This window comes from Felis catus, chromosome A2, assembly GCF_018350175.1.
Source record: "Felis catus isolate Fca126 chromosome A2, F.catus_Fca126_mat1.0, whole genome shotgun sequence".
NCBI classification, from domain to species: domain Eukaryota; kingdom Metazoa; phylum Chordata; class Mammalia; order Carnivora; family Felidae; genus Felis; species Felis catus.
Genome location: NC_058369.1, coordinates 18,101,854 through 18,119,991, shown reverse-complemented (window position 1 = coordinate 18,119,991; position 18,138 = coordinate 18,101,854). Strand labels below are relative to the sequence as shown.

At 41.9% G+C, this 18,138-nt stretch overlaps 1 protein-coding gene and 1 pseudogene across 1 annotated transcript in view; one reads left to right on the top strand and one right to left on the bottom strand.

The window, feature by feature from the left end:
• SLC25A20 (solute carrier family 25 member 20) overlaps positions 1 to 16,419 on the top strand; it is a 29,967-nt gene extending 13,548 nt beyond the window's left edge. The window contains exons 5-9 of the mRNA XM_003982205.6: positions 13,112 to 13,229; positions 13,954 to 14,026; positions 14,404 to 14,513; positions 14,999 to 15,123; positions 15,556 to 16,419. Coding sequence (XP_003982254.1) covers positions 13,112 to 13,229; positions 13,954 to 14,026; positions 14,404 to 14,513; positions 14,999 to 15,123; positions 15,556 to 15,618 — 489 coding nt within the window. The 3' untranslated portion in view covers positions 15,619 to 16,419. The remainder of the gene's footprint in view (positions 1 to 13,111; positions 13,230 to 13,953; positions 14,027 to 14,403; positions 14,514 to 14,998; positions 15,124 to 15,555) is intronic.
• Positions 2,308 to 2,403, bottom strand: LOC111559667 (annotated as a pseudogene).
• Positions 16,420 to 18,138: the final 1,719 nt, after the last annotated feature.

The window sequence follows — 18,138 nt, the reverse complement described above, 5'->3', positions numbered from 1 at the left end:
CATTTACCCAATAATTCCTTATCTGGGGGCATGACAAATTATATACTATAGCGAAGATCTTTATAAATAAGTTTTTGTGTGTATATCTGATTCTTTTCTTTTCTTTTTTTTAATGTTTATTTATTTTTGAGAGAGAGAGCAGGGGAGGGGCAGAGTGAGAGGGAGACAGAGGATCTGAAGCAGGCCCCTGCTGTCAGCACAGAGCCCAATGTGGGACTCCAACCCACTAACTGTGAGATCTTGACCTGAGCCAAAGTAGGAAGCTCAACTGACTGAGCCACCCAGGCACCCCATGTATACCTGATTATTTTCTTAGAATAAATGTCCAGACATGAAATTAGTATGTTTAAATGTGTGTACATTTACTTATTTATTTATCTATTTATTTATTTAAACTTTGTTTATTTTGAGGTGGGGGCACAGGGAGAGAGCTAGAGAGACAAAGAGAATCCCAAGCAGTCTCCATACTGTCAGCATAGAGCTCAATATGGGGGTTGATCCCATGAACCATGAAATCATGACCTGAGCCAAGATCAAGAGTCGGACGCTTAACCAACTCAGCCACCCAGGCACCCCCTAAAGGTGTATACTTTAAAAAGTTTTTAAAACATATTACCAAATGGCCCTCCTATAAAGGCCTATCCCTTTCTATTCTCAGTCAATAATACAGGAGCACCCACTGACCAGGAAACTCTGCAGCATCTAATTTACAATCTCTGCCAGTCTGATGGGTGAAAAATTTGCATTGTTTTAATTTTTTTGTGTTTTTATTTTTTTAAATGGTTGTTTTTGAGAGAGCACAAGTGGGAAGGGGCAGAGAGAGAGGGACAGAGGATCTGAAGTGGGCTCTGCATTGACAGGCAGCCTGATGTGGGGCTCGGACTCATGAACCACAAGATCATGACCTGAACTGAAGTCGGTCACTCAACCAACTGAGCCACCAGGAACCCCAATTTTTCTTGCTTTTAAATGATAGTGAGGTTAATTACTCTGATGAATATTAGTTGTTTGTATTGTTTCTTTATGAAGTACCTATTTTTCTTTGCTCATTTGTTTGTTTTTTTGGCTTATAAAAGCTTTGGACCTGTTAAGGTTGTTAATTACTTGCTGTATGTGGCAAGTCTTTTACATGGTTTGCATTTGTCATTTAATTTTGTGTATTTTTTTGAGCTTTTAACAGTGCAAGCTTTATTCCAATTTTGTGTATTTTTTAGTTAAGCTTTTTATTTTGAGATAATTATAGATGTATGTGCACTTGTAAAAAATAATGTAAAGGGAAAAATAATAATACAGAGAGATCACACGTACCCTTTATCCAGTTTTCCCATAAAGGTAACATCTTGTAAAACCCTAGAACAATATTACATCCAGCATATTGATATTGATATGGTAAAGATACAGAATATTTCCATCATTGCCATGGCCACATCCATTTTCCTTCTCCCACTCTAGTTCTTAACTGGCCCAGCAACCACGAGTCTATACTCCATTTCTATAATTTTATAATTTCAAGAATGTTATATAAATGGAATCATACTATAGTAAAGTTCTCAAGTAAACTTTTTGGATTGGCTTTAACAATTTTTTTTTGTAATTATGAATTCTTTTTTGGGGGAGGGGGAAGGACACACCGGGGGTGGGGAGGGGTGGGGCACAGACAGGATCTGAAGCAGGCTCTGCACTGACTGACAGCAACAAGTCCAACGTGGGACTTGAACTCACAAACTGAAATGATGACCTGGGCCAAAGTCGGATGCTTAATTGACTGAGCCACCCAGGCGCCCCTGGATTGGCATTTTTAACTCAACATAATTTTCTGGAGATTCACCAGATTGTTGCATGTATGAATTATTCATTTCTCTTTAATAGTCCATGGTGTGTTTAACTTTTCATCCATTGAAGGACATCTGGGTTGTTTCCAGTTTGGGGCTGTTATGAATAAAGATGGTATAAACATTTGTATTCAGAGGTTTTGCTGAGAAAATAAGTTTTCATTTCTCTGGGATAAATGCCCAGGAGTACAATTGTTGAGTCATATGGTAGTTGCATGTTTAGGGTTTTTTTTTTGTTTTTTTTTTTTTAAAGAGAGAGAACAAACATGGGAGAGGGGCAAAGGGAGAGAGAGAGAGAGAGAGAGAGAGAGAGAGAGAGAGAGAGAGAGAGAGAGAATCTTAAGCAGGCTTCTCGCTCAGCACAGAGCCCAATGTGGGGCTTGATCACACAATCCTGGGATCATGACCTGAGCCAAAATTAAGAGTCGGAAGCTCAACCACTGAACCGTCTAAGCCACCCAGGTGCCTCTTTACTGTTGAGTTTTTAGAGTCCTTTATTCTAGATATCAGTGGTTTAAACTAATAAGAACAAATACTATGCTTGATCTTAGCCAAAATGTCGAGAAGTGATAGATAGATACTAGTGGTTTGACAGATACATGGTTTGCAAATATTTTCTCTCAGTTTATAGTTTGGCTTTTCATCCTCTTTTTTTTTTTTTTTTTTTTTTTTTTTGGCTTTTCATCCTCTTAACAGAGTATCTTGAGCAAACATTTTCTTTTTAATGTTTATTTTGTGCTCCCTCTCTGTGTGGGGAAGGGGCAGAGAGAGGGGGAGAGAGAGAATCCCACACAGGCTCAGAGCCCGGTGCAAGGCTCGAACTCATGAACCATAAGATCATGACCTGAGTCAAAACCAAGAGTCAGATGCTCAACTGACTGAGCCATCCAGGAACCCCTTGAGCAAACATTTTTAATTTTAATAAAGTTGGGTTTGTTAATTTTTCTTTTATGGATTGGACTTTAGGTATTTGAGGCATTGGGTCTCTTTACCTAGCCTGAGATCCCAGATTTTCTTCTGTGCTTTTTTCTAAGTATTCTATTTTTTTTTTTTTTTTTTTTTTAGAAACAAAAGACAGAGACAAAGCAGGAGAAGGGCAGGGTCAGAGAGGGAAGGAGACACAGAATCCAAAGCAGGCTCCAGGCTCTGAGCTATAAGCACAGAGCCTGATGCGGGGCTCGAACTCATGAACTGAGATCATGACCTGAGCTGAAGTCAGACGCTTAACTGCCTGAGCTACCCAGGTGTCCCTAAGAATTCTGTTTATAGTTTAACATTTTACATTTAAGTATGTGACCCCATTTTGAATGAATTTGTATATAATGTACAAAAATTTGCCTATGGCTGTCCAATTGCATCAGTGCCACTTGTTGAAAAGACTTATCTTACTTCACTGAATTGTTTACATTATGTTAAAAATCAACTCAGCATAGCAGCACCTGGGTGGGCTCATGCAGTTAAGCGTCTGACTCTTGGTTTCGGCTCAGGTCATGATCTCACGGTTCACAAGTTTGAGCCCTACATCAGGCTCTGCGCTGACAGTGTGGAGCCTTCTTAGAATCCTTTGTTTTCTCTCTCTCTGCCCTTCCCCTGCTCATGCTCTCCCTCTCTCTCTCTCAAATAAATAATAAACTTAAAAAAGAATCAACTGGGCATATTTGTGTGGATCTACTGCTTTGTTCTGTATTTCCTTCCATTGATCTATATGTCTATCCTTTTACTAATACTACACAGTCTTGATTAATATAGGCATGTACTAAGCCTTGAAATTGAGTAGACTGATCCCTCCCACTTTATTCTTAAAAAAAAAAAAAAACAACCTTATTCTAGCTATTCTAATTGCTTTGTATTTCCATATAAACTTTAGGGTAATATAGAAAATTGAGAAAAATTTTGCTGAGATATATGTTAAATCTATAGGTCAATTTGGATGAAATTGATACTGTTTTGAGTCTTCCAATCCATGGACATGGTATGTCTCTCCATTTATTTAGAACTTTAATTTCTTTCATCAGTACTGTGTACTTTTAAGCATCTAAATCCTGTACATGTTTCTTTAAATTTACATTTAAGTCTTCTCTCTTTTTTTGACTTTCAAAAATGGCATTGTAGGGGTGCCTGGCTGGCTCAGTTGGTAGAGCATGTGACTCTTGATCTCAGGGTTGTGAGTTCAAGCCCAAGTGTTAGGTACAGAGATTAAAAATAAAATCTTTTTAAAAATGGCATTGGGAATGGTACTGTAAGTTTAATTTTGTTATCTACATGTTCTTAGCTAGCTCATAGAAACACAATTGATTTTTATATGTTAATCTTATGTCCTGTGACCTTCCTGAATCCCTTATTAGTTCTAGGATTATTTTTTTTATACAATCTGTGAGATTTTCTATGTAGAAAGTCATGCCATTTGCAAATAGAGACAGTTTTATTTCTTCATTTCTGATATGTTTAACTTTTATTTCCTTATTTCACTGGCTAGAACTTCCAGTACTATGTTGAATGACGAGAATGGACATTTTTGCCTTCTTCCCAATCTTACAGGGAAGTATTCACTATTTCATTGTTAAATATGTTAGATATACTTTTTTTTTGTAGATGTTCTTTATGAGGTTAAGGAAGTTACCTTCTTTTACCCTTTTTTCTGAGAATTTTATCATGAATGGATATTGACTTTTGTCAAATACTTTTTTTATTTCTGCATGGGTTGATGTGATCATGTGAGTTTTCTTTAACTTGTTAATATGGTAGATTACATCAATTAATTTTCAAATATTGAACCAACTTTGCATTGCTAGAATAAACCCACCAAGTTGACATGGTGTATAATTCTTTTTATATGTTGCTGAATTCTATTTGCTTATGTTTTGTTAAAGATTTTTGCATGTACAATCATGAAAGATATAGGTCTGTCATATTTTTTTTCCTGTATTGTTTTATCCGGTTTTGATATTAGGGTAATACTAATTTCATGAAATGAATTGGGAAGTGCTCCCTTTTCTGTTTTCTAAGAGAGATTGTAGAATTGGTGTTAATTCTTTAAACCTTTGTTAGGATTTTATAATGAATTATGGATTTGGGAGAGAAGAGTTTTAAAATTATGAATTCAATTTTCTTAATAGTTATAAGGCTATTCAAATTATTTCATGTTGGGCAAATTGTGGTAGTTTATGTTTTTGTTTTCTCATCTATGTTGTTAAATTGTGTGTAGAGTTGTTTGTAGTATTCCCTTATTATCCTTTTGATGTCTACAGGGTCTGTGGTGGTATCTTCTGTTTTATTCCTGATATTAGTAATTTGTGACTTCTCTCTCTTTTTTGTCAGCCTCACTAGAGGTTTGTTAATTTTTTTGATCCTTTCAAGAAAATAGTTTTTTGTTGTACTGATTTCCTCTATTTTTCTGTTTTCAATTTCATTGGTTTCTGCTTGTATCTTTATTATTTACTTCCTTTTGCTTGTTGTAGGTTTAGTTTGCTTTTCTTTGTTTTTGTTTTACAAATGTTTATTTTTGAAAGAGAGAGCATGAGCAGGGGAGGGGCAGAGAAGGAGCAGGGGGACCGAGGATATGAAGCAGGCTGTGCGCTGACAGTGGAGAGCCCAATGCAGGACTTGAACTCACAAACTGTGAGATCATGACCTGAGCCACAGTTGGAACACTTAGCTGACTGAGCCATCCAGGTGCCCCTTAGGGAGGTTTTTGAGGTGAGAGCTTATTAGATTGTTGATTTGAGCCTTTTTCTCCTTTCTAATGTATGCAGTCAGTGTTATACGGTTTCATTTCAGCAGCACTTTAGCTATGTCTTACAAACTTATTTATATATATAAGTTTATTTATTTAAGTAATCTCTGTATCCAACATGGGACTCAAACCCACAACCCTGACTGAGATCAGCACTCACGTGCTTTTCTGACTGAGACAGCCAGGCATCCCAAAGTTAGATATATTTTAATTGCCAGTCAGTTTAGTGTGTTTTCTAATTTCCTTTGAGACTTCCTTTTTGAATTATTATTATTTCCTAATGTTTATTTATTTTTGAGAGAGACAGAGACAGAGTGTGAGCTGGGGAGGGGCAGAGAGAGAGGGAGACACAGAATCTGAAGCAGGCTCCAGGCTCCAAGCTGTCATGTCAGCACAGAGCCCGACACAGGGCTCAAACCCACAAACTTCGAGATCATGACCTGAGCTGAAGTCAGACGCTTAACCCACTGAGCCACCCAGGCGCCCCCTTTTTGAATTGTTTAGAAGAGTGTTGTTTGGTTTACAGTGTTGGAGATTATTGATTTCTAGTTTTTAGTCCATTGTGATCAGAGAATGTATTCTGTATTATTTAAAACCTTTAGGGGTGCCTGTGTGGCTCAGTCGGTTAAGCATCTGACTCTTGATTTTGGCTCAGGTCATAATCTCACAGTTCGTGAATTTGCGCCCCATGTTGGGCTTTGCACTGACAGCATGGAGCCTGCTTGGGATTCTCTCTCTCTTTGCCTCTCTTTCTCTCTCAAAATAAATGAGTAAATAAATGCAAACAAAAATTTTAAATCTTTTAAATTTCTTGAGGTTTGTTTTATGTCCTTGGCTTATGTCCATGGGCACTTGAAAGAATGTGTAATCTGTTGTCATTTGGTGGAGTGTTCTATAAATGTCGATTAGATCCTCTTGGTTGATAGTATTGAGTTCTTCTTTATACTTGGTGATTTTCAGTCTTTTTGTTCTACCAATTTGTTGATAGAGGGAGTTGAAATCTCCAACTGTAATTGTGGGTTTGTTTGTTTCTCCTTTCAATTCTATCAGTTTTGCTATACATAGTTTGTAGGTTTTTTTTGTTTGGTACATACACATTTTGAATTGCTGTGTCTTCTTGGTAGATTGGCCTTTTTATCTCTATCCCATAATTTTGCTTACTGTGTTCTTCCTTCCTTCCCTGATGTTTCAGAGTTCCTTCTTTCATTGTTTCTTTTCTGTGTAGAGAACTTCCCATTCTTTTGGGGCAGCTATTCTTTTGGGGTAGGTCATGTTTTGTTGACATTCTCTCAGTTTTCCTTCATCTAAGAATGCCTGATTTCCCCTTTATTCCTGAAGGATATTTTTGCTAGACATTGGATTCTGGGTTGACAATTCTTTTCTTTCAGTACCTGAAAGATACTGTGCCATTTGTTTCTATCATCCTGGTTTCTGCTGTCATTCAAATTGTTTAGCTAAAGCGTCATTTTCCTCTGGCTGCTCTTAAGATTTTTTTTTTCTTTGTCATTAGATTTCAGAAGTTAATTTGTGATGTGTCATTGCATGGATTTATTTGGGTTTATTCTGTTTAGTATTTGCTTAGCTTGTTGAATCTATATGTTTATGTTTTGCCACATTGGGAACATTTTGGGAACTTCTTAGTAGTTATTTCTTCGAGTACATTTTCAGTCCCATCCTATTTTCTCCTCTCCTTCTGGGACCCTGAGGCCACAAATATTAGATTGTTTTATTATAGTCACACAGATCCTTGAGTTCCGTTCAGTCTGTTTTAGTCTGTTTTATTTCTGTTCAGATTGGGTTTTCCATTGTTTTATCTTCCAGTTCACTGATTTTTTTCTCTCTTCTGTTCTGCTCTGGAGCAAGCCATCCATTGAACTTTTTATTTCAGTTGTGTTTTTCTTTTCTTTTTCAGTTGTATTATTTATGTATGTATGTATGTATGTATGTATGTATGTATGTATGTATTTTCTTCTTATTATTTTTAAGGAGGCACCATGCCCAGCTTGGAGCCCAATGTGGGGCCTGAACTCACAACCCTCAGATCAAGACCTAAGCTGAGATCAACAGTTGGATTCCTGGGGTGCTTGGGTGGCTCAGTTGGTTGAGTGTGTGACTCTTGATTTTGGCTCAGGTCATGATCTCATGGTTTTGTGGGTTTGAGCCTCGCATCAGGCTCTGCACTGACTATGCAGAGCCTGCTCAGGATTCTCCTTCTCCCTCTGCCCCTCCACCACTCGTGCTGTCTCTGTCTGTCTCAAAATAAATAAACTTAAAAAAAAAAAAAAAGAGTTGGACTCCTAACCAACTGAGCCACCCAGGTACCCCTCCATTTTTCAATTATACAGTTTCCATTTAGTTCTTCTTTATATCTTCTATTTCTGTGCTGTGGCTTTCTATATTTTCATCTGTTTCAAGCATATTTATAATTACTTACTGAAGGATTTTTTTTTCCCCATGGCTGCTTTAAAATCTTTGGCAGATGGGGTGCCTGAGTGGCTCAGTGGGTTAAGCATCCAACTTCGGCTCAGGTCACCATCTCACAGTTTGTGAGTTTGAGCCCCACGTCAGGCTCTGGGCTGACAGCTCAGAGCCTGGAGCCTGCTTCAGATTCTATATCTCCCTCTCTCTCTGCCCCTCCCCTGCTCACACTCTGTCTCTCACATTGTCTCAAAAATAAATAAACATCAGGGCGCTTGGGTGGCTCAGTCAGTTGGGCGTCTGACTTCGGCTCAGGTCATGATCTTGCGGTCCGTGAGTTCGAGCCTCGCATCGGGCTCTGGGCTGACAGCTCAGAGCCTGGAGCCTGTTTCGGATTCTGTGTCTTCCTCTCTCTCTGACCCTCCCCTGCTCATGCTCTGTCTCTCTCTGTCTCAAAAATAAATAAATGTTAAAAATAAATAAATAAATAAATAAACATTAAAAAATTAAAAAAAAATAAAATAAAATCTTTGGCAGATTAAAAAAACAAAAACAAAGAAACAAAACAAATCTTTCTTTGTCAGATAATAATAATGGCTCTGTTACCTTGGTATTGTCATCTGTTGTTTGTCTTTTTCCTTTCAGTTTGAGATCTACCAGGTTTGGGGCATGATGAATGATTTTCAGTTGGGACCTGGATATTTCTATATTACGTTGCAACTGTGGATCTTATTTAAACTTTATCTTTTAGCTGGCTTTCTCTGACTTTTTATCAGGAAAGGGAAAGATGCTGCTTTGTTACTACCAGGTGGGGGTAGAAGTCTAGGTTCCCCACTCAGCCTCTGTTGGCATCGCAGGGTGGGGCACTTCTTTTTACTGCTGGGTGGGTGTGGGAGTTCCAACATCTCCACTGACCCCGTAGAGGGGCGCTGTTACTGGCTGGCAGGGATGAAAGTCCTAGTTCCCTACTTGGCCTTCTCTGACTCCACCCTGACAGCATGTTGTTACAGCCCTACAAGGGTGGAAGTCTAAGCTCCCCACTTGGTCTTTGATGGTGTGGATAGGAGTGAGGCCCATATTTTGTTTTTTGTTTCCTATGGTGAATGGCTGGGAGTAAAGTGTTTATTGCCTAAAAAATTTTTGTCTTTCTAGGCTATCCCTTTCCTGGTCCTTTGTGTAGAGAACATAGGCTTTTCTTGAGGCTTTTTTTTTTTGGTTTATGTTTGTTTGGGTTCCTGGATTGCCAGTTTCCTCAGCTTCAAGTCGGAGACATATCAAAAAGAAAATCCAAAGAACTCACCACCATGTCATTACTCAAGTTCGAAGGTCCCTAGCCAGTCTTCCTTTTTCTTCAAACTTTCAGACTCTTCTCATGTTTGTTTTAAAAATAATGTCTAGGGGCACCTGGGTGGCTCAGTCAGTTAAGCGTCCGACTTTGGCTCAGGTAATGATCTTGTGGTTCATGGGTTCGAGTCCCTCGTCAGGCTCTGTGCTGACAGCTTAGAGCCTAGAACCTGCTTTGTGGATTCTGTGTCTCCCTGTCACTCTGCCCGTCCCCTACTCGTACTCTGTCTCTCTGTCTCTCTGTCTCTCTGTCTCTCTCTCTCTCTCAAAAATAAGTAAAAAACATGAAAAAAGATTTTTAAATAACGTCTAGGATTTTTGGCAGCTCTTTCTGCGCATGGGTTCTGTCCCCATGCTTTAATTAAACCACCTTTTCTGCACTGAAAAAATAAATAAAAATAACGTCTAGGGTTTTTTGTTGTTGTTGCACTTTAGCAGGAAGAATAGGGAAAAGTACTTCCTAGAAACAAAGTCTGTATATTGATTTTAACTAAGGAAATGTTTATTTTCAGTAACCGTGTTCATCAGTCTTTTCCATCACGGCTTCTTCCTTTTCCAATGTGCCTGAAGTCCTTTTCTGCTCCTAGATGAGACAATCTCTATCTGTATTCTTCTCTTGCACTCCTCTGCCTGCTGGGTGACTACTTTATACCTCTCCTCTCTTCTCAAATCTCCACTCTCTCAGCACATAACTTGGCTTTCTATTTCACTGAGAAAACTGAAACTACCAGAAGAAGACTTCACCAGATGCCCTCCACCACCTCCATCCACCTTTTGGCACCTGTTACTACATCCACGGCTGCTCAGCTTGTTTCCACCGATGGTGGCCCATGCCTTTGCTTGATCTTATCTCCTCTTACCCATCCGTAGACCTCACTTCAACAGTTCTTCTTTCTTTTCCTTCAACATTAATTTTTGCACTCCACTAGATTGTTCTCATTAGCAGTAAAAGTATAAACATGCTTGTATTTTCACCTTGAAAATACAAAGTTCTATTTCCCACATCAATTTCTGTGCTTCATGTCTTTGCTCCCCCTTATGTCAAAACTCTTTGAGAAGTTTTTGGGTTTTTTTGTTTGTATTTTTTACTCATTGTCTCTAGCTCCTCTTCCCTAATTGTTAAACCCACTTTAGTCTGGCTTTTACCTCACAACTCCAACAAAATAGTTTTGTCAAGGTCACCAGTGAGCTTTGCACTAAATCCAGTGTTCAGTTCTTGGCCCTCGTCTCTCTTGATCCATCATTAGAATTTGACTCAGCTGATTCCCTCCTCTTATTAAAGAGAGCTATCTTCACTTGGCTTCTCTTCCGATTTTCCTCTGACCTACTTGGCTGGTCTTCTTGGTCTCCTTTGTTGATTCATCATCATCTTGATCTTTTAATGTTCATGCTCCACAGAGCTTATTCTTATTACATACATTTCCTTGATGATTTCTTCTTTTCTCATGATTTTTCAACACCATATATATGCTGATGATTCTTTGGTTTGTATTTCCAACTCAGCCTTTTCCTCAACTCCAGACTAGTTTATCCAACATTTCCATTTGGACACTAATAGGCACCTTAGAGTCACTGTGTGCAAAAAACGAACTCCTGGTCTTTCCCAGTAACTGCTCCACCTACAACCTTCTGCAACTCAGTTGTGGCAACACCATCCTTCTAGTTGTTCAGCTCTAAAGCCCAGGAGTCATGCTAGGTTCCTCTCCTTCTCACTGTATATATCCCATCTGTTGAATAGTTCAAGTTTGCTTTCAACAGATGCCAAGTCTATCCCTTCTCATCCCTCCATTTGCAGTCACATTGCCCCAGGTCACCTTCATCACTAAACAGAAGATTCTGATAGTAATATGTCAATTCCATACTGATCCTCTTTGGCCTCCCAGGTCACTGTGAGTCAGCTCCAGTGTCCTCTGGTCACATGGGTCTCCTTGCTATTCCTCAGACATTCCAGGCCTACATGTGCCCAGATCATTTGGGGAAGTTGTATTTTAAAAAGCCATTGATACTTGATTGACATTGTTTTAAATTTATTATTTTTAGAAAAATTGATCTTTCCAATAAATCAGAAATTATGACTTTTTATTCATTTCTTCTTTTATGTCCCCCAGAGATATTTTAGAGTTTTATTTATGCAAATCCTATTACTGCTTGATATGCATATATCTTATTGCTATTTTGTTATTTTTAGAAAAATTTTTAACGTTTATTTATTTTTGAGAGAGAGACACAACATAAATGGGGCAGGGGCAGAGAGAGGGGGAGACACAGAATCCAAAGCAGGCTCCAGGCTCCGAGCTGTCAGCACAGAGCCTGACGTGGGGCTTGAACTCATGAGCCGTGAGATCATGACCTGAGCCGAAGTTGGACGCTCAACCGACTGAGCCACCCAGGTGCCCCTAAGGGAGGGAGAATCTTAAGCAGGTGTCACATTCAGCACAGAACCTGATGTGGGGCTTGATCCCATGACCCTGGGATCATGACCTGAGCCGAAATCAAGAGTTCAGCACTCAACTGACTGAGTCACCCTGGTGCCCCTTTATTGCTATTTTGAATGGAATTATTTTCCATTATTTTCAACTTGTTATTGCTGGTGTGTAAGAAAATTATTAGACTTGGGATATGTGTCGGTTGAGTGTCTGACTTTGGCACAGGTCTTGATCTCATGGTTCGTGAGTTCAAGCCATGCATCAGGCTCAGGCTTGCTACTGTCAGTGTGGAGCCTGCTTTGGATCCTCTGTCCCCCTCTCTCTCTGCCCCTCCCCTGCTCGTGCACACTCATAGGCACACGTTCTCTCTCCCTCTCTTCCTCTCAAAAGTAAATAAACATCCGACCTCGGCTCAGGTCATGATCTCATGGTCCGTGAGTTCGAGCCCCGCGTCGGGCTCTGTGCTGACAGCTCAGAGCCTGGAGCCTGTTTCAGATTCTGTGTCTCCCTCTCTCTGTGCCCCTCCCCTGTTCATGCTCTGTCTCTCTCTGTCTCAAAAATAAATAAACGTTAAAAAAAATTTTTTTTTAAAAGTGAATAAACGTAAAAAAAGACAAAGAAAGTTATTGGACTTCTATATTTATTTTGTAAGTGTTTCTCCTTGGGACTGTTAAAGCCGAACTCTCCAGCTTTAATTATTCTTTGGTTGATGCCTCTGTGTGTTGATTCCCTTTGACTCTGTACTTCCTATGGATCTTGCATGGGGATCTTTCTCTCGGATCTTTTCTGGGATTACCCCAGCCTGCCTTTCTCATGCTCTTGACTCTTAGGCTCTGGATCCCTGAAGCTGGGATGGGGGCCTCTCCTTGGCCTTCCCCTGGCTCTGCATAGGACTTCTATCCCAGGACTTAGAACTCTGAATGCCATTTCCTGTTCACCTTTCCTTAACCAGGCTTCCTGATCAGTGAGGGCTTGAAATGGGTTTGGTATTCAGTGGATATTTGTTGAAGGAATAAGTGAATGACTGAAGTATTTGTCTCCTTTCTAGACCTTCCAACTAGCTTTATTGGGAATGCTTTTGGATTTGAGGGTTCCTCCACTTATTTTCCAATTCTTCTGTTGATTTTTTTTCTTGTCAGTATATGCATACTTTGTGATATTTTTATTTAGCTTTATTTCCTAGTGACTTCCACCAATATTCTATTTTCCAAATAACCGTCAGTTTGACAGTGAAGTGTTTCTTGGTCTAATGCCTAATGACCACATCCACACTCACCTTGTAATCTTCTGTAACATGCTGAGTCTATTGACTTCGATGTTGCTGCAGCTGACTTTGATGACTTTTCCCTCCCTTTCAGATTCAGGCTTCTTCAGGGGAAACCAAATACACTGGGGCTTTGGACTGTGCAAAGAAGCTGTATCAGGAGTCTGGGATCCGAGGCATTTACAAAGGGACAGTGCTCACCCTCATGCGAGGTAACCTTTTAGGTTCTCCACCTGAGGTCACCTTGGTTGGGGGCTCATCTGAGGTGCATGTGCCACAGAGGGTCTTACCTGGGTCCCCAGATTAGCTTTGGCACCATGCAAACCACACTTATGGCTGAGAAGGCTGGCATGGTGTGCCCTGGTTTTAGGCAGTCTCACCCCAGCCAGCATGGACACAAATGAGGATGGGGGCAGGGGGAACCAACATCCTTCTGGCAGGCTGGCCCTCAAGGATGTATTAAGACAGTGGCAGTTACAGGGGAACTGGAAAGTAGGTAGAAATCATGGCTGGAGGGATGAGTGGGAGGAAAGAATGACTTAAGGACACTGGGGCTCACCATGGTTTCGAGAGGCATGTTCTGCTGGGGTGGCAGTAGGAAAGGCAGACACAGCCTCATCCTTGTCCTAACATGGTAGCTTGGAGGAAGGCCAGAGACTAGCAGTGCTTGTAACTTGGAGTGGGCATGTCAGTGGGGACTACTCAGAAGGGGCTTTGAAGATGAAATGTTGTCATGCATGTTTGTGCTCACTCACACTAGTGCTTGCCCCAAAGTGGCATCTAATTACTGCACAGGAGTTAATGCAGATAAGAAGTGCTGCTGAGGACCTTCCCAGGGAGCCTTGAAGGGGCCAGTGCCAAGCTTGACTCTTCTAAATTCAAGAAATCTGTGAGGATTTTATATCATTTAATTCACCTCTTTCTTGCTGCTAACAGATGTTCCAGCCAGTGGGATGTATTTCATGACATATGAGTGGCTGAAAAATATCTTCACTCCAGAGGGAAAGAGGTAAGGAGAACAGAAGAACTTAGAAGCCACTTTGCTCAGTCATGGGTTGGTTGCCCTTTACTGTGAATGGGTCTGATGGCAGAGTGGGGCTTGCTCCTGGTTCCATATCCACTTAACTCTCCTTGCTGCTGAGACCCATCTAATACCGCTAACTCTGTACCTCACCTACTGGAGCAAGTATATAAAACAAGTTCATGAAACTTCCTCCAAGGAGTGGCAGCTGCCATGTCACAGGAGCCCTGGCCTTGGACCTCCTCCCTCTGGCCAGTTTCTCCCTCTCTCTCACTGCCCCATCTGCCATAGGAGGGATGGTCTAGACGCCACTCTCATAGCCTTTGTCTGACTGCGGTTGGTATTCTGCGGTTGGTATTCTGCAGTGTCAGTGAGCTCAGCGTGCCTCGGATCCTGGTGGCTGGGGGCATCGCTGGGATCTTCAACTGGGCTGTGGCAATCCCCCCGGACGTGCTCAAGTCCCGCTTCCAGACTGGTTAGTGGAGGGTAGTGGGGTAGATGAGGGTGGAGTGGGTCCCAGCACTGGCTGCCCCTGGGGTGCAGAGCTCTTAGGGCCCTGAAGATACTCACTCTCCACAGCAGCACCCAGCATCTGTCTGATCAACATTTTCCCTTGTAGTCATTTGTGTTCTAGGAACCCTAGACTCACTTCCTGTTGGCCAAAACACAAAATAAGTGAGGTAAGCAGTCAAATCAACTCTTCTGCCTTCACATGAGCAGAGGATTATTTCATTCTTTATTCTTCTCCACTCCCTTAGCATCAGTAATCCAGACAGTGTGTCTGTCTCTCCCAAAGTGAACTGTGTTGTCTGTGGACTTGTCCCAGATGACCTGCAAGGTGTCTTCTTCCTGATGCTGTGACCCTGCAGGAAGACTTGACTACAAAATTGTCCCCACGTGGGTCATCATGGTTAGGTCAGGAAGCTTCCTAAAGCCTTAACAGTTGGATTTCACCCACAGCTCCTCCTGGAAAATATCCTAACGGTTTCAGAGATGTGCTGAGAGAGCTGATCCGGGATGAAGGAGTCACATCTTTGTATAAGGGATTCAATGCAGTGATGATCCGAGCCTTTCCAGCCAACGCGGTGAGTGGCAGACAGGGGCTGTACTTTCCCTTTGGAGCTTAGAGCAGGGTCCAAAGTCTAGGTGGGTTGACTTTTGCTTGCTCCTAGGATTAGATTGGGAGCTCAGTTTTCCCCAAATCCTACCCTCAGCCAGAGCCTCCTTATTTGCTTCCTTTCCTGAAGCTTCAGGAGGGTTTGTCTTTGGGATTCTCTGAGGGGAGGGGCTTTGATTTCCGACTTGGCCATCAGAAGTGGGCAATTGTGAAACATGGATGTTCTTCCCCTCTCAGGAATGAGAAAGCACAGCTTGATTCCCTGACCTGGGGTAGGAATGAAGTTAGGGAGGGTCCTGATGAAGTTAGGGAGTAGTTCTGGTCCTGACAGGGTTAGCTGTGGTCTCTGTGATAGTCACAACGCCTGCTGGTTTTTCTCTTCCTTCCAACCCCTTCTCAGGCCTGTTTCCTTGGTTTTGAAGTTGCCATGAAGTTCCTTAACTGGGCCACTCCCAACTTGTGAGGCTGAAGGCTGCTCGAGGCTTCTGGATGATGGAAGCTATCACCGAGGAAGAAGCAGTGGGCAGGACTAGTCAGTCCTGAAGGGCAAAAGGAGGGGAATGGTGGGATCAGAGCTGTGTGCATGGACTTGTTGAGACCATTGCCTTAATGACATCTTCTACCTGGTATAACTTGGTCTGCCACTTTGAGACTTGAATTTACTCTTGTCAGTTTAAGGGATCTCAAGAGGATTTGGAGGTGGAGTAAGTAGCTTTCAGACCAGATACGACCTGTGGTCAGAGAGCTGTCTACTGGTTGACTACAGGCCCTATTATACCCAAAATACTCCTCGAGAAAAAGGGAATCTCAGCGTCTCACTGGAGGCACTATGCATGTTTTCAACCAGCTGACCAGGAGCTGGGGTGTTCTTCAATCCCTACCAAGGAACACACACAAGGTTTCCAGGGTATCATATAATCCTGGCCTGCATGTGAGGATGTGGACTTGAGGCCCGCATCTCTCTGTCCAAGTGGACTGAACAAATGTGCCTAGGGGCAGATAGCCTGTTAACAGTTTGAGGTTTTTTTGTTTTTTTTTTTTAATGCATTCAGGTAATCAAAACTTAAACTAAGTAGCCCAATTTCCCAGGAGTAGATGGAGAGCTTTCCCTCCTACAGAGTGAGGAGGGTTTGGAATCAACAGTCCAAGCCCTGCTGAGATAAGTGACAAAACCTAGGGTGTAGAAAAGGCCATTTTTGCACACTCTTTTCTCATGAGAGCGCCCTCTTTTAACAGGAAACAATAAATATTGTTTCTAATTTTTGCATTGTGTGAAATTTTCTTTTGATTTGGGTCATTTCAACAGGTAGCCTGTAGCCTTGACTGAGACTGTCAGGGATCTGGTATCTGTCCTTGGTGGCTTCAGGCAGGGGCTTCAGCAGGAGAAAGAGGAAGAAGTTTTGGCTAGCCCAGCCTTCCCTGATGTCCCAACAGCAGCTGCTAGATGGGGAAGGGTGTGGGGGTACCAGGTGACTTGATTGCTAATTGTTCCCACAGTTCTCAGTACAAGCCTGCAGCCCTTCTCTTCATTCTTTTATCTCTCTGCCCTCAGCCACATGGCTGTCTGAGCTAACAGAGAGTTGATTGTTCTAAAAGCCAAAATCAATCTTGACTCTTCATATGGTTATTGGGGTCACTGTGATCTGATGTCACCAAATGGGCCTTGCTAATTAGACAAATTGATGCCTAGGTGCATCCAGAGGAGGTGAAGGAGACAAATTAGTTTGTCCTTGTCTGGTGGATGGCAAGGCTACAGGAGCTGGGCTTCTCTGGCGTTGTCTCATCTGGCAGTTACAGTTACAGTTCTGCTGGCACTTCCCACCTTACTGCAGCTGCACAGAGATCCTTGGACTTTGGCTTTAGAGCCATCACTCTGCATAAAGGGGTGAGGGGGTAGGGACCCACCCCCATCTGGGAGTGGATATGGCCAGTTGGGCAGGAAGCTGAAGATTTGGGGGTTTAAGGAAGGACACTTTCTTCCAGGGAACATATTTTGGATGACCAGATAGGAATTATGGTCAAGTAAAACAAAACAAAAAACATTTAGAGATGAAAATTGTGTGCCCTCTGCTTGGGAAGATTAATTCAGTGTTACACCTGCCCCCTCATTCTGCAGGATGTCTTTAATTTCTCTCTGGTTTGGAGATGGCCACATATGTGTTTCCTGAAGCTCTTCTCGGGAGCACCCTGTCCTTGAGACAGTGCTGCAACCTCAGCCTTTGCCTGGAAGCCCATGTGAGTGCAATTACGTTCCAGCCAAATGACAGTCATTCCCATGGCTCAGGATCACTTTTACAGTCTGTGCTTCTGGATAATTTGCCCTTTGAAACAACTTCCATTTTAAAATGGAATGTTTTGGTTCCTTGATGTTAGTGGTGGTAGATTCTTTTACTCCTTTGGTTGTTCAGTAGGTGTTAAGTCAAATAGGGAAGCCCCAGGAGGCATATTTGTGAAGGGAGCAGAACAGATGGTGAGTAACTCCCTCCTGACTGGCACTTCCTTTTTATGATGCACTTTGAAATGCCACCTGTTCCTGATATATCTTTTCTCTCCCTGATGGGGATAGGTGGGGGAAGAGGTTAGGGCCCTCCTCAGCAATTTCTCTGACTGTCACAGTCTTAAGGTAGAAGTGAGACGCAAGTGTTAAAACAACCAACTGGTGATAACGGCCTCACCCAGGCACAAAGCAGAGTATAAGTGGGTCAAAGGTGAGAGGCAGATGGTGGGATGTTGCAACAAGCCTATTAGAAGCAACACTAGTGGGGCATCTGGGTGGCTCAGTCGGTTGAATGTCCAACTCTTGATCCCAGGGCTGTGGGATCGAGCACTGCATTGGGCTCTGCCCTGAGCATAGAGCCTGCTTAAGTTTCTCTCTCTCTGCCTCTCTCCCCCACTTGTGTGCTCTCTCGCTCTCTCTCTCTCTCTCTCTCAAAAAAAAAAAAAAAAAAAAAAGCAACAGTAATGCCATTTCTGCTGTAAGGTC